Raw genomic sequence first — 13,565 nt, forward strand, 5'->3', positions numbered from 1 at the left:
TCGACTCAATGGCAGTGAATTTTGTTTTTGTTTTCTTCCAGTTACCACCAAAGCAGTCCTGCTAGATTTGGTACAACTATTTGTTGCTCCTTGACTGACCTTCTTTGGGAAATACCCTGAATCACCCACCTTGCTCACTGCTCACGTCTCCGACCACTGTCCCTCAATTTTCACCTCTGGCTCATTTTCATAAATTATTTTTGAACATTTATGAGGGGGCTTCAAAGATGTCAGTGAAAATGGATTTAAAAGATAAGGGAATTCTCCCACAATTTTTGAAGCCTCGTGTTGTATCCCTTAATTTTAGTCTTGTGTTGTATCCCTTCTCTTTTGAAAATTCCAAATTCATCCCGAGGTGCCCATATCTATTTTCATATGAAACGTAACTATTTGCTGATACAACAAAAATCAATGTTGTCACTTTCACATCGCTCCCTTAGCAATGCTGACACTATTAATTACTACCATACTTAAATGGGTGCTCTATTTGGATTAGTTTTCTGTTACTGCTATTATGAATTCCCACACATTTAGTGGCATAACAATATATAGTTGTTAGATGTCCAGCACGGGTCCCAATAGAACTAATCTAAAAGTGTTGTCAGGGCTGTCTTCCTCCCTGGAGGCTCTAAGGAACTTCCATTTCCTTGTCTTGGCCAGCTTCTAGAGGCTGCCCATGTGCCCTGGCTCAGAGCCTCTTTTTCCATCTGCCAAGTCAGCAGAATTGCAGCTAACTAAGCATCCTTCTGTAGTCACATCTCTCTCTAACTAAAACTATAAAATGTAAGGGTCCACCTGTTTTAGATTTCAGGATATTAGGGACACAATTCCATTTACCACAGCATTTAAAATCAAATTGACTACAAATCAATTCTCAGTTTAAGGGGAGAAGTCTCACAAATGAACCATATGTTCAGGGCCAGATGGAGCATCTTAGATGGTTTCTTAGATGGGTTGAGCATATATTCATACTTCATTTTCTGGATCTAAAATACATCCCACAGCAGACCACAGAATATTCCTTTCCTTGGACCTGAACATATGCCAACACTCCCACGAACTGTATCGCTAAACATTTGTATGTATGGCACCTGGCCAGCCCTACATTTGTTTATGGTGATGAATAAAAAGGACCTTTCTAAAGCACAAAAGAGGTGTAGGCAAACCACCCTCTACCTCACTGTCAGATGCAAGATAAGACCCTCTGGTTATGTGGGTGCCAGTCCCTCATAATACTCAGCACTTCTGTGTTCTCGTCATCAGCTAACATAACCACCCACTCTGTAAACCAATTCATGGCAGCACCTCTGGTTCCTCCTCCATAGCCACTGCTAGGGAATTCTGTCTGTTCTACCTCCAAACTGTTTGCATGATATATCCACTTTCTTCCAGTCTTTGTTCCAATTTCATTCTTTCTTTATTTTTTTGGAGATGTCTGTAATATCCTAAGCAGATGCATCTCTCTCGCCCATCTCATCCTTTTCTCAAATCTCATGTCATATTTATAGTTTGTATCTCTAATTCTCTGAATTATAAATCTCTCTACTACACAGTGAGAGGAGACTGAGCAAATCAGGCTCCAGAATAAATCCAGCAAGTGATTTCAATTAATCCATTATCTTCTTTACTGTAACCGATGTCACATCAAAACTCAGAGCATATGCTCATGGTTACCATGCCAAGGAAGCGAGGTTCACATAGTGTAGTTCTGGCCATGGGTCTTTAAGACCCATGCAATAAGGTGGCAATAGTAAATCCGGATGAATTTTATGTGCTCTAATATCATTTTGTGAGTCATTAGAATTACCTCTTTATTCCCATTGCATAGCATGCAATCTATGCTTACTGTTTGTCAAACAGGGTAAAACCAAATTCAATCTAGTGAGGAAAGTGTGTGCTGCATTTTCAAGGAGCCTTAGTTGTGCAGTGGATTAGGTCAGAAGTTCAAACCCACTAGTGGCTCCTCTGGGGGGGAAAAGAGGTTTTCTGCTTCTATAACTATTTACAGGATCAAAAATGGAGCTCTACTCTGTGCTGTAGGGTTGTTATGAAAGCAACTCAATGGCAATATTTTGTGTAAACCAAACTCATGAAGTATCAGGAAAAGGATACTGACATGTTTAATTCCTGGGAGAAAATGATATGCCAGTGGTCATCAGCCCAGGTAACCTTGTAATTAATTTTTATATCTAGCATTTCATGCCCGTCTTAGAACTCAATGTCTCTGAGTCAAGGCTCTGACTTACCCTTGACACCTTGAGCATTGAAGAGCCATGGTCAGAACTACATTCTGCTAACCAGGCTTCCTTGACATGGCCAAGGAACACATGCTCTGAGTTTTTGGTCTGCCTGTCAAGCTGTGAGTCTCCCCTTTGCAACGTGACAACCCCAAGCCTACATGTATGGGATACCCAGCCAGGCCTCAGTCATGATTATTACTGCCTGAATACCCCATTCCTCCTGAAGAACAACATTCAGTCTTGTTGGAACTGAGAAGGAAACTAGGGAACATGTACTGCACCTTTCACTAGTTAAACTCCAGGAACTTAAAATTAATTGTTCATTTATATGCTGGCCAGGAAAAGTGAGCTCTGACATGTCAACTGAACTCCTTGTGCCGCTGTAAATGGATCTTACCAGAATGAAAGAAAGGCTCCAGGGCCAGCAACTGGATTGATTGCTTTCTGGGGTTATGGCAGGGGAGATTGGGGTGGGGGTGGAGGAATGGGAAGGCAATAATAAGTACAAGAAAGAAGAAAATGTTCTAAAATCAATCAGGGTAATCACTGTACTCCTATTCTTGCTATGATTAAATTATTGAATTGTATACTATGTGGATTATGTGCCAATAAAACTATTGTTTTTTGAAAGCAAACAAATCTATGATTATTGCCTTCAGAAATCTCCAGTTATTTGTTTTGAAGAACCCACTAATTAATTAAATGTTAAAATTACTTTTAAAATAAATACTGACTCCATTGCTTTAATTCTTACCTGACTTGTCTGAGAAATACGACGTGTCCTATTGTAAAGGGCCATACAATCTCCCTCTCTTGTTCTTTCAATTCTCCAGCCCCAAGCCAACATAGTTTTTAAAGATTCCTTTATTGGCCAGCGGTAAATTTCTTTTTCCTAGGATAAACAAACAAATAAATATATCAATTAAAAATATTATTATTCTAAATCAAAACATTAAAAATATTGAATTACTTGTTCTGAAATAGACTTCCCTCACTTTATAAAAATTAAATTGATATTGGTTGTTTATAAGAAGAAGAAAAACACTAGGGAGAATAAAAGTTGTGAAAAGCAGAGTCTGAGTTGAGCTATAACTTGAACGTTGCTAAAAAGGGCTCTATATTACTAAGGCCTTGAGAATAAACTAGTAGTTTCCTGATTTTGAAATTGGAAAAAAGAAACATGGAGAAAAAAGACAGATTATATGATAAATGTGTGAAAACTTTCAACTACTTGATTAAACAGAGAAATACATCTTCTTCTCAAAGTATCAGGATAGAAAAGGTCTTCTTACTTTACTTCTCAAGATTTCCCACCACAATAGTAAAGTACATGAAAACTTATTAATAGTAAACATATTAAATATTACTTTGTTATTCCTCATCAGAGAATTATTTAGTATATGATTCTTTTATACAGTTCTTAAATATATAGGAAAGAAATAATATTTGAAAATGAACAGAAAAGTCTAAAGTAGAGAAGCAAATACCAGTAAAATATTGATAGAACAAGGAAATAGGGAAAAAAGTACAAATGAAAAAAATGAAACCTTTAAATTGTGGTAAAAGCAGTACATATAAAATAAAGCAGATACTTTAATAAGAAAATTAAACAATGAAAATGTTTTGAAAAGAAAAAACATTCTTAAAAACGATATAACATCTCAATAAAAACAAAACCCTCACCTTTTCAGATAATAGTTTATATGGCTTCATTAACGGTTGAGCCTTAGAAGAGTCTGAATATACTTCTCCATAAATCCACCCATTTGCCAACTACAGAAATGGAAAAAATGTGTTACTTTTAGAGAATATAAGTATGCATATGCTTATTGTTTTTGATAAAATAAACACAATATACCCAAATACGAACCATAGTTTGAATTTCATCTAGCATAAATCAATCTAAAGATTGCCATCCTAGTCAATGGTATTTTAAATACTCATCTGAAACATGTCTTCTAAAGCAGGGATTAAGATGCCCATCTTCCTTAAATAGGCCCTGGTCAGAGATCGTATCCATGGGCACGCTCTTGAGAGGTTATAATGATACAAAGCTCTATATTAATCCTGCCGTATTTTGGGACTTCACATATGATAAATTAATGTGAAATGCTCCTTTTAAACAGGAGTACGTGTCTTAAAAGCACTCCTGATTAATGATATTTTCCCCAGTTGTATAGCCAATTATATCTGAGCATGTTTGTGCTGGGGGCATAGATGGTCCAGGGATAGAAAGCTTGTCTTCTCTGCCTGAAGTCTAGGTTCAGTTCACAGCCAATGCACCTCCTGTACCACCACTATGTAACCGTCTCAGTAGGTTGCATATTTTGATGATACTGAAGTCGTTTCAGTGATGCTCTGCAGTCTAAGACAGACTGGGAAGAAAATCCTGCTTCCAAAACTCAGACAGTGAAAGCCTAAACACCACAAGAGTTCAACACACAACATATCATAAGAATGGTGCAGCCAGGCGCATTTTGTTTCATGGATCACGGAGTTGCCCTGATCTGGAGATTGATTGTTCAATATCATTTTGCCCATCTGTAAATATAACTGTTTCCCTATAATGTTTACTCTATAAATCCATCAGGTTAATTAGATGGATTATCTTCTATCGCTACCCCTACCAGCTCAGTACATTTACATAAGGCAGACAATTAGTTAATCCTGCTTGATTTATTGAAAAAAATCTATTACTGAATCGAGAATAATGTTTATCAAAACTGGAAAGGGCTTTTTTTAAGAGGGGGGTGAGAACTTGGTTGGTCAGTGAAAGGTCGGAGATTGAATATGAAAATTAGCATATTCTATACTTTTTGGAATATTTTTCTAATGTTCACATAACCATGATTTTAATTTAGATTTTTGCACTACTTCAACTCAACATCTTTGACAAATCTATTTTAATCATCCTCTCAAATTTAAATCAGTTCCAAGATATAGGTGAGTTCTGAAGCATGATGTTTCCCTTTAGAAGATTTCGTGATGTGCAGGATTACGCCATGTTTTCTTACTGCTTTAGTTAGTTAACACAGAATATAGGTAATGTAGTCTACTTTTTAGTGAACTACAAATCTATGTGGCAGTTAAAATACCAAATAGAAATTATAATAAAATAGAAAATATTAACAATATTAATTTACTCAAAGCTTATGAGTGTTTATATCATATTCAATACATGCATGTTAGGTGATTTTAACCAAGTTTTTACTTTCACATTTTAGGAAAAATATTAAAAAGCCATGTTACATATAGTATATTGAAAAAAAACCAAAATCTCACATCTACTTCAAAATATGGTCAGCCTAAACAAGCTAAACCTCCTCTCCTATATTGCCTACTTGAACAGAAACAAAACAGGCAATGACATCGATTTTTCAGTGAACTGTAGATCTATTTGGGAGTAAAAATAATAACAGGAGATTAGAACCTGTATTAGGCTTTTAAAAAATCTTTCATCTAAAATGACAAGATTTCCTTAAGGGTCAGCATCACCTCTTGACGCTTCTGGTGACTGGTGGTTTCCTTCTCACCCCCAGAAACTGAATGTGCTTAGAGACCATCTTTCTTATTGGATTTGTAGATGTTTTAAAAGTTAAAATTGTGCATTTAAGTCATAAAATTCCTAGCTGCATGTGTAGCATACTTGCTAATGACAGAATTTGTTAAAATATTATATTAGCAAATTGTAATTAAATTTTATTTTCTTATCTTGATAGTGATTAGACTTTCTTTTTAAAACATTTTATTAGGGACTCATACAACTCTTATCACAATCCATACATATACATACATCAATTGTATAAAGCACATCTGTACATTCTTTGCCCTAATCATTTTCTTTTTTTTTCCTTTTCTTTTTTTACATTTTATTAGGGGCTCATACAACTCTTATCACAACCCATACATATACATACATCAATTGTATAAAGCACATCCGCACATTCCTGCCCCAATCATTCTCAAAGCATTTGCTCTCCACTTAAGCCCTTTGCATCAGGTCCTCTTTTATTCCCCTCCCTCCCGCTCTCCCCTCCCTCATGTGCCCTTGGTAATTTATACATTGTTATTTTGTCATATCTTGCCCTATCCGGAGTCTCCCTTCACCCCCTTCTCTGCCGTCCATCTCCCAGGGAGGAGGTCACATGTGGATCCTTGTAATCAGTTCCCCATTTCCAACCCACTCACCCTCCACTCTCCCAGCATCGCCCCTCACACCCTTGGTCCTGAAGGTATTATCCACCCTGGATTCCCTGTGCCTCCAGCCCCCATATGCACCAGTGTACAACCTCTGCCCTATCCAGTTCTACAAGGTAGAATTCGGATCATGGTAGTTGGGGGGAGGAAGCATCCAGCATCTGGGAGAAAGCTGTGTTCTTCATCGGTACTACCTCGCACCCTGACTGACCAATCTCCTCTCCTAAACCCCTCTAAGAGGGGATCTCCAGTGGCCGACACTTGAGCCTTGGGTCTCCACTCTGTTCTTCCTCCTTCATTCAATATGTTGAAAATATATATATATATATATATATATACATACACACACACACACACACACACACACATATATATATATATACATATATATCTTTTTTTTGCATGATGCCTTATACCTGGTCCCTTTGGCACCTCGTGATCGCACTGGCTGGTGTGCTTATTCCATGTGGGCTTTTTTGCTTCTGAGCTAGATGGCCGCTTGTTCACCTTCAAGCCTTTAAGACCCCAGACACTATCTCTTTTGATAGCCGGGCACCATCAGCTTTCTTCACCACATTTGCTAATGAACCCATGTGTCTTCAGCGATCCTATCATGGAGGTGTGCAGCCAATGATATGATTTTTTGTTCTTTGACGCCTGATAATTGATCCCTTTGGGACCACTCGATCGCACAGGCTGGTGTGTTCTTCCATGTGGGCTTTGTTGCTTCTGAGCTAGATGGCTGCTTGTTTATCTTCAAGTCTTTAAGACTCCAGTCACTATCTCTTTTGATAGCCGGGCACCATCAGCTTTCTTCACCAGATTTACTTGTTCACCCGCTTTGGCTTCAGCAGTTGTGTCGGGAGAGTGAGCATCATAGAGTGCCAATTTAATACAAGAAAATAATCATGCATTGAGGGAGTGCTTGAGTAGAGGCCCAAGGTCCTTCCGCCACCTTAATATTAAACCTATAAATGTAGACGCTTAGATCTATTTCCCCATCCTCATATATATGTTTGCATGTACATGTCTTTGTCTAGACCTCCATTAATGCCCCTTGACTCCCAGCTCCTTCCTCTATCTCCCTTGACTTTCCTCCTGCCCCACTACCATGCTCCATCCCCACCTGGGCTACAGCTTTACCTCTTCTCTATGCAACCTTACCCTTGATCATTCCCCCCTCACTACCATTTTGGGTCCCATGTTGTTCCCTTGTCCCCGTGTTTGTTAACACCACTTCCTTACCCCCATAGTGATCATTCATAAGTAGAAACTGTCACTGTCAGATGCATTGGTGCAGTAACCGCAATTTAACAATGACATTGGTGACTCAGAAAGCACATCTCAGTCTTTTACCTTGTCCATTGACCATTTGTCATGGGAATGTTCAGCATATTTATTAATGAAGTATTCCAACTTTTCAGGAATGGTAACACTATAAGAAAAAATTTAAAAGGTTGATTTTTATATTACTTATAGAAAATAATAATAATATCCATTTACTCAAAGCTTATGAGTATTTACATCATATTAAATAACAGTACGGTAGTTTTAACCAAGTTTTTACTTTCACATTTTAGGAAAACATTAAAAAACCATGTTATATAAAATATAGTAAAAAAATATAGACAAAACAAAATCTCACAACTACTTCAAAATATAGTCACACTCAACAATCTTAGGAATATCTCCTATAGTCTCTCTTTGACATCAATTTCCCTTTTTATCCATCATTTCTGTAACAAAAAATGAGTAAAAAGCTCCAGACATTCAATCTGTCAATTATTGACGTTCCAACTTCATACAATACATCTGTAAATAACTTGAAGCATTCAAAAACTCAAACTCACTGCCATTGCATCAATCTTGACTCACATTGACCCTAAAGAACAGGGTAGATCTGTGTCTGTGAGTTCCTGAGACCGTTGACAGTTTATGGGAGTAGAGAGTTTAGTCTTTCTCCTATAGAACTGATGGTTGTTTCAAGATGCTGACCTAGTGGGTTGAGCCCAAAGCATAATAATCACCCCACCAGGGTTCCTCTCAATGGCGTATAAAGCATTTCAAGTGTTACCAATATCTACTATCCACTTACCGTTGGCATCAACTTGAGACCAACTCCTTACAACCTTTTGTGCAGAGTGTCTGTGGAAAGGCTAGTGCATTTGAACTACCAGTCTTGTGGCTAGCACAGCAGCACCCGAACTCTGTTAATAATAATACCAGGGCTCTGCTAATATTACTATAAAACAACACACACACTCCCATTGAATCAATTCTGACTCACGGTGACCCTTTAAGACAGAGTAGAGCTGCTCCTTTGAGATCCTGAGGCTTAAAAAAAAATCCTAGCAGATATACACAGTCTCATCTTTCTCCTGAGAATCTTCCAAAAAGTTAGCTGCTCAAAGCAACCTACTACACCGCTAGAGCTCTTTCATACCTATCATAGGGAAAAGTAACAAACTCATATTTCATAGCTTTTAAAGCATTTATTCTTAACACCTTTCACGATTAGATATTTAAGTTCTTGAACAAATGTTGAATGCTTTTAATTGATGACCATGTCTGACACATGTCTGAACTACCTGGCACAAATACTTAAGAAGTAAATATATACAAATCACAAAGATGTAGAATTACCCCTTTAGTGATAAGTCTTAGTAAATTAATACACATACGTGATTAATCAGTACTCAATACATGACACCATTCTGAGTATATTTCATAATCCTGGGTTATGGTAGATATTTACAAACCATGAACTTACCAAAGTTATGAATGTGGACATGTGATAGTTGGGTTTACTTACTTTGGAAGAGATACAAAGGATCACATGAGCCAAATGCTGGGGAGAGAAGTCTTTCTCATAGGACTCTCATCAAATGCCAAACATGAAAATGTAAAGCATTATTAAATAAACGGCATACCGCTCAGGTTGAAATTTGAAAGCTAAACCAGCTGGGGGCAGCATAGAAGCCTCAAATTTAACTCAAAAGCATATTCAGAAGCTGTGGAAGTAACTACCAAGGGATTGCCTGGTTAAAAGTGCTCCTGCTGAGTCCTGATAAAGTCACTAAGAAAGTGTGGCATGAAGTGGCAGCTTTCCTTGCAAATGGGAGATCATGGTCCGACTTGAAGACAATTATTAATAAAGTAAAAAAAGTAGCTGAAACTTCCAACACCTGAGATGCCCCAAACTTTCTGTTAATAGAGCAATCTACATAACTAAACACACATAAAAGTCCCATAATGTTAAGAAATGCTATTTTATCTTTGCACAGTGTTGTTGAATTGCATTCTAACTGCATGTTAAATTTCTCACACAAATATTCTCATTTGGCATTCCCTTTTATCCCTCCATGTTGAGCATTATGATGCAAAAACCTTTACGATGCTTTAAAATCCTAGGCATTGCTGAGATATAAGCGACTCCGTGCAGCATGTATAAATAAAGAGCACTGCAGTGCATGATGCAATCAAGCGGGGAAAGATGCTACACAGAGGTTGGCAGAAACTATTCATAAATAAGCAAAATTTCTACTAAAATATTAGTTTCGAGATCCTTCTGATTATAAGTAGATGTTATGGTTGCAAGTTGAGAAGTCTGATTAGAAGTATCTTGGAAGGTAGAGTCTGGTCTGTTTATGATTTTAAATATAATTACTATCATGACTATTATAATTTTATAAATTAAATGAACTCCTATAAAAGGATACCAATTCAAAGGGGCATGGATTAGAGAAAGTTCACTTTAGTACCTTATTCAATTTCAGACTTCACACATCATTTACAATAAAAATCTGCTGCAATAGAAAGAGTCCATACTTTGAGGTATCAACAGGTTGGGGGTTAAAGTTCCCTTCAGAATCCATTGATGACTGTTTTTCCATCATACTGACATAATTTGACTCCATGTAGTCTGGAGGCAAACCTCCTGCAACTGAACTCAAGCAAGGAAGAGCCAGTTTGAAAAGTTCTTGTTCATATTTCTGAAGAGAAAAAGAGACAGAAAAAAATCCACAAAAATGTTATTTGGCAAAAGTTGTCAAGGCAACATGAGCAGTGTAGGTTGTTCAGTGTCACTGAAAAATGTAAATTAGTCTGGGCTAACTTAACTCATGGATAGATTTCTTTTTAGAAAATTAAATATAAACCTTCAAATCTCATCACACATAAGAGATCAAAGATATAATGAATAAACTTAAGAAGAATTAAATTATGGCTTTTATAATAGTTTATCTTTCAATATTTCAAATTAACTTGAATATTAAAAGTAACATGTCTTAATAAACATAATTTTAAGTAATGAGGGGTATATTTCTTATAATTAATTTTATGAGGTAATCTTCAAAAGTTCATGAAAAATATTTTATGAAAAAATTATCCATAGTTTTCTCCTTTTGCACTAAAATAATTATTCAGTCCAATTTGTTATATTCATAATATGTATGAACAATATCTAGTCTGAGTATCAAGAAGGACAAGAGATCAGCTTGAAAAAAAGCCCTATAGGAATTCTGCCAAAATCAAAGGAAGAACAAACATCAAATTTCTGGTAAAGCTTGGTAGGATGAATGGTGAAATTACTAATGCTATCAAAAGTAAATGGGGACAACTGCTCTTGAACCAGCAGTTTATTAATAACTCATGTTAAGAAAAGAAAATCATGTTGAAGATGAAGCCTGTATCAGCACAACTCCCACATCAATTTATAAGAAACAATGAATCTTTTCATATCCTGATAGAAGATGACCAATGATGAATGGTAGAAACATTAGACAACACGATAGAAATCTCATTTGTTCCAGCTTACAAAATTCTGACAGAAACGTTAATGTTGAGTCGATAGGTTTACAGACTAGTTTCTGACAAGACTACAACTTTTGATGGGAAATTTCTTTTATTTTATTTTTAAAATCATTTTATTGGGGGCTCGTACAATTCTTATCACAATCCATACATACATCCATTGTGTCAAGAACATATGTACATTTGTTACCATCATCATTCTCAAAACATTCGCATTCCACTTGAGCCCTTAATATCTGCTGCTCATTTTCCCCCTCCCTCCCCACTCTCCCCTACCTCATGAACCCTTCATCATTCATAAATTCATAAATTCATATGATTATTTTGTCATATATTACACTGTCTGACATCTCCGCCCACCTTCTTCTCTGTTGTCCCTCCCCCAGGGAGGAGGCTATACGTAGATTCTTGTAATCAGTTCCCCCTTTCTACCTCACATTCTCTCTACCCTCCAGGCATGGCCACTCTCACCACTGGTCCTCGAGGAGTCATCTGTCCTGGATTCCCTGTGTTTCCAGTTGTTTTCTGTGCCTATGTACTTCCTCTGGTCTAGCCAGATTTGTAAGGTAGAATTGGGGTCATGATAGTGGGGGGAGGAAGTATTTAAGAACTAGAGGAAAGTTATATGTTTCATCGTTGCTATACTGCACCCTGCCTGGTTCATCTCCCCCCCACAACCCTTCAGTAAGGGGTGTCCGGTTGACTACCATTAGGCTTTGAGTCTCCACTCTGCACTCACCCACATTTTCAAGATATGATATTTTGTTCCTTGATGCTTGATACCTGATCCTTTCAACAGCTCATGGTCACACAGGCTGGAGTGTTTCTTCCATGTGGGCTTTGTTGCTTCTGAGCTAGATGGCCACTTGTTTATCTTCAAGCCTTCTGGGCACCATCAGCTTTCTTTACCACATTTGCTTATGCACACGTTTGTATTCACTGATCATATCAGGGTAATGGGCACCCACTGATATAATTTTTAGTTCTTTGATGTCTGATAACTGGTCCCTTCTGCATCTGTGGTCAGACAGGCTGGTTTGCTTCTTCCATGTGGGCTTTGCTGCTTCTCAGCTAGATGGCCACTTGCTTATCTTCAAGCCTTTAAGACCCCAGATACTATATCTTTTGATAGCCGGGGACCATTAGCTTTCTTCATCACATTTGCTTATACACACGTTTGTCTTCAGTGCTTGTGTCAGGAAGGTAGGCACTCACTGATATGGTTTTTAGCTCTTTGATGTCTGATAACTTGTCCCTTCTACACCTCATGGCCAACCAAGCTAATGTGCTTCTTCCATGTGGGCTTTGATGCTTCTCAGCTAGATGACCTCTTGTTTATCTTCAAGTCTTTCAGACCCCAGACGCTATATCTTTTGATAGCCGGGCACTGTCAGCTTCTTCACCACATTTGCTTATGCACATCGTGTCTGGAAGGTGTGCATCCTGGAATGCCAATTTAATAGAACAAAGTGTTCTTGCATTGAGTAAGCACTTGAGTGGAGGCCCAATGTCCATCTGCTGTCTTAATACTAAACCTATAAATATATGCACACAGATCTGTTTCCCCACACTTACATAAATATATTTACATATGTACATTCCAGTCTTTGGACCTCTATAAATATCCTCTGTCACCTAGTTCTTTTGTCTATTTCCTTTTACTTTCCTCTTGTCCCACTATCATGCTCAGCCTTCATTTGAGTTTCAGTAATTTCTCTAGGTTCCCTTGCCCTTGCTGACTCCCTACCAGACCACTCACACCCTCCTTGCTACTGATTTTGGACCACTTATCGCTGCCCTGTCCCTTGGTTGGTCAGCACCACCTCTTTGCCCCCCCCTTGCCTTTCCCGTGTCCCCCCAGAACCACTGGTCCCATTGTTTTCTCCTCCAGACTATTCATCCAGTCTATTTTATCTAGATAGATCCGTAGAGATAATAGTATTCACCAAAAATCAAGCCATTGCAAGATAGGCAATAAGTGAGAACACAGCTATGACAATAAAAAGGGAAACCAATTACCCATAGAAGAATAAATTAATTAAAAGAAAAAAAATTAAAAAGAAAGAAAAACCTGTAAATAGATCACTGTCTGATTTTTTATCTCTAGGGAATTTTAAATAAGTGGAATGAAGATCTTGAAGCATTTCTTGAAAGAACTATAACAGGAGATGAAATATGGTTTACAAGTACAAATCTGAAGACAAAGCAGAATCAAAGCAAAAATAGACCAGACAAGAACAAAGGTTTTTGGCAATGGCTTTTTTGCATTGCTCAAGGCATTTTGCTGTTGACTAGGAGGGACAAGGAGTGATAACA

At 37.6% G+C, this 13,565-nt stretch overlaps 1 protein-coding gene across 1 annotated transcript in view; it reads right to left on the reverse strand.

Moving 5' to 3' along the window:
* RYR2 (ryanodine receptor 2) overlaps nucleotides 1-13,565 on the reverse strand; it is an 819,632-nt gene that overhangs the window by 215,304 nt on the left and 590,763 nt on the right. The window contains exons 53-56 of the mRNA XM_075556394.1: nucleotides 10,266-10,429; nucleotides 7,794-7,872; nucleotides 3,924-4,013; nucleotides 2,995-3,132 (exon numbers count right to left, since the gene is read on the reverse strand). Coding sequence (XP_075412509.1) covers nucleotides 2,995-3,132; nucleotides 3,924-4,013; nucleotides 7,794-7,872; nucleotides 10,266-10,429 — 471 coding nt within the window. The remainder of the gene's footprint in view (nucleotides 1-2,994; nucleotides 3,133-3,923; nucleotides 4,014-7,793; nucleotides 7,873-10,265; nucleotides 10,430-13,565) is intronic.

This window comes from Tenrec ecaudatus, chromosome 8 (assembly GCF_050624435.1).
Source record: "Tenrec ecaudatus isolate mTenEca1 chromosome 8, mTenEca1.hap1, whole genome shotgun sequence".
Lineage (NCBI taxonomy): Eukaryota > Metazoa > Chordata > Mammalia > Afrosoricida > Tenrecidae > Tenrec > Tenrec ecaudatus.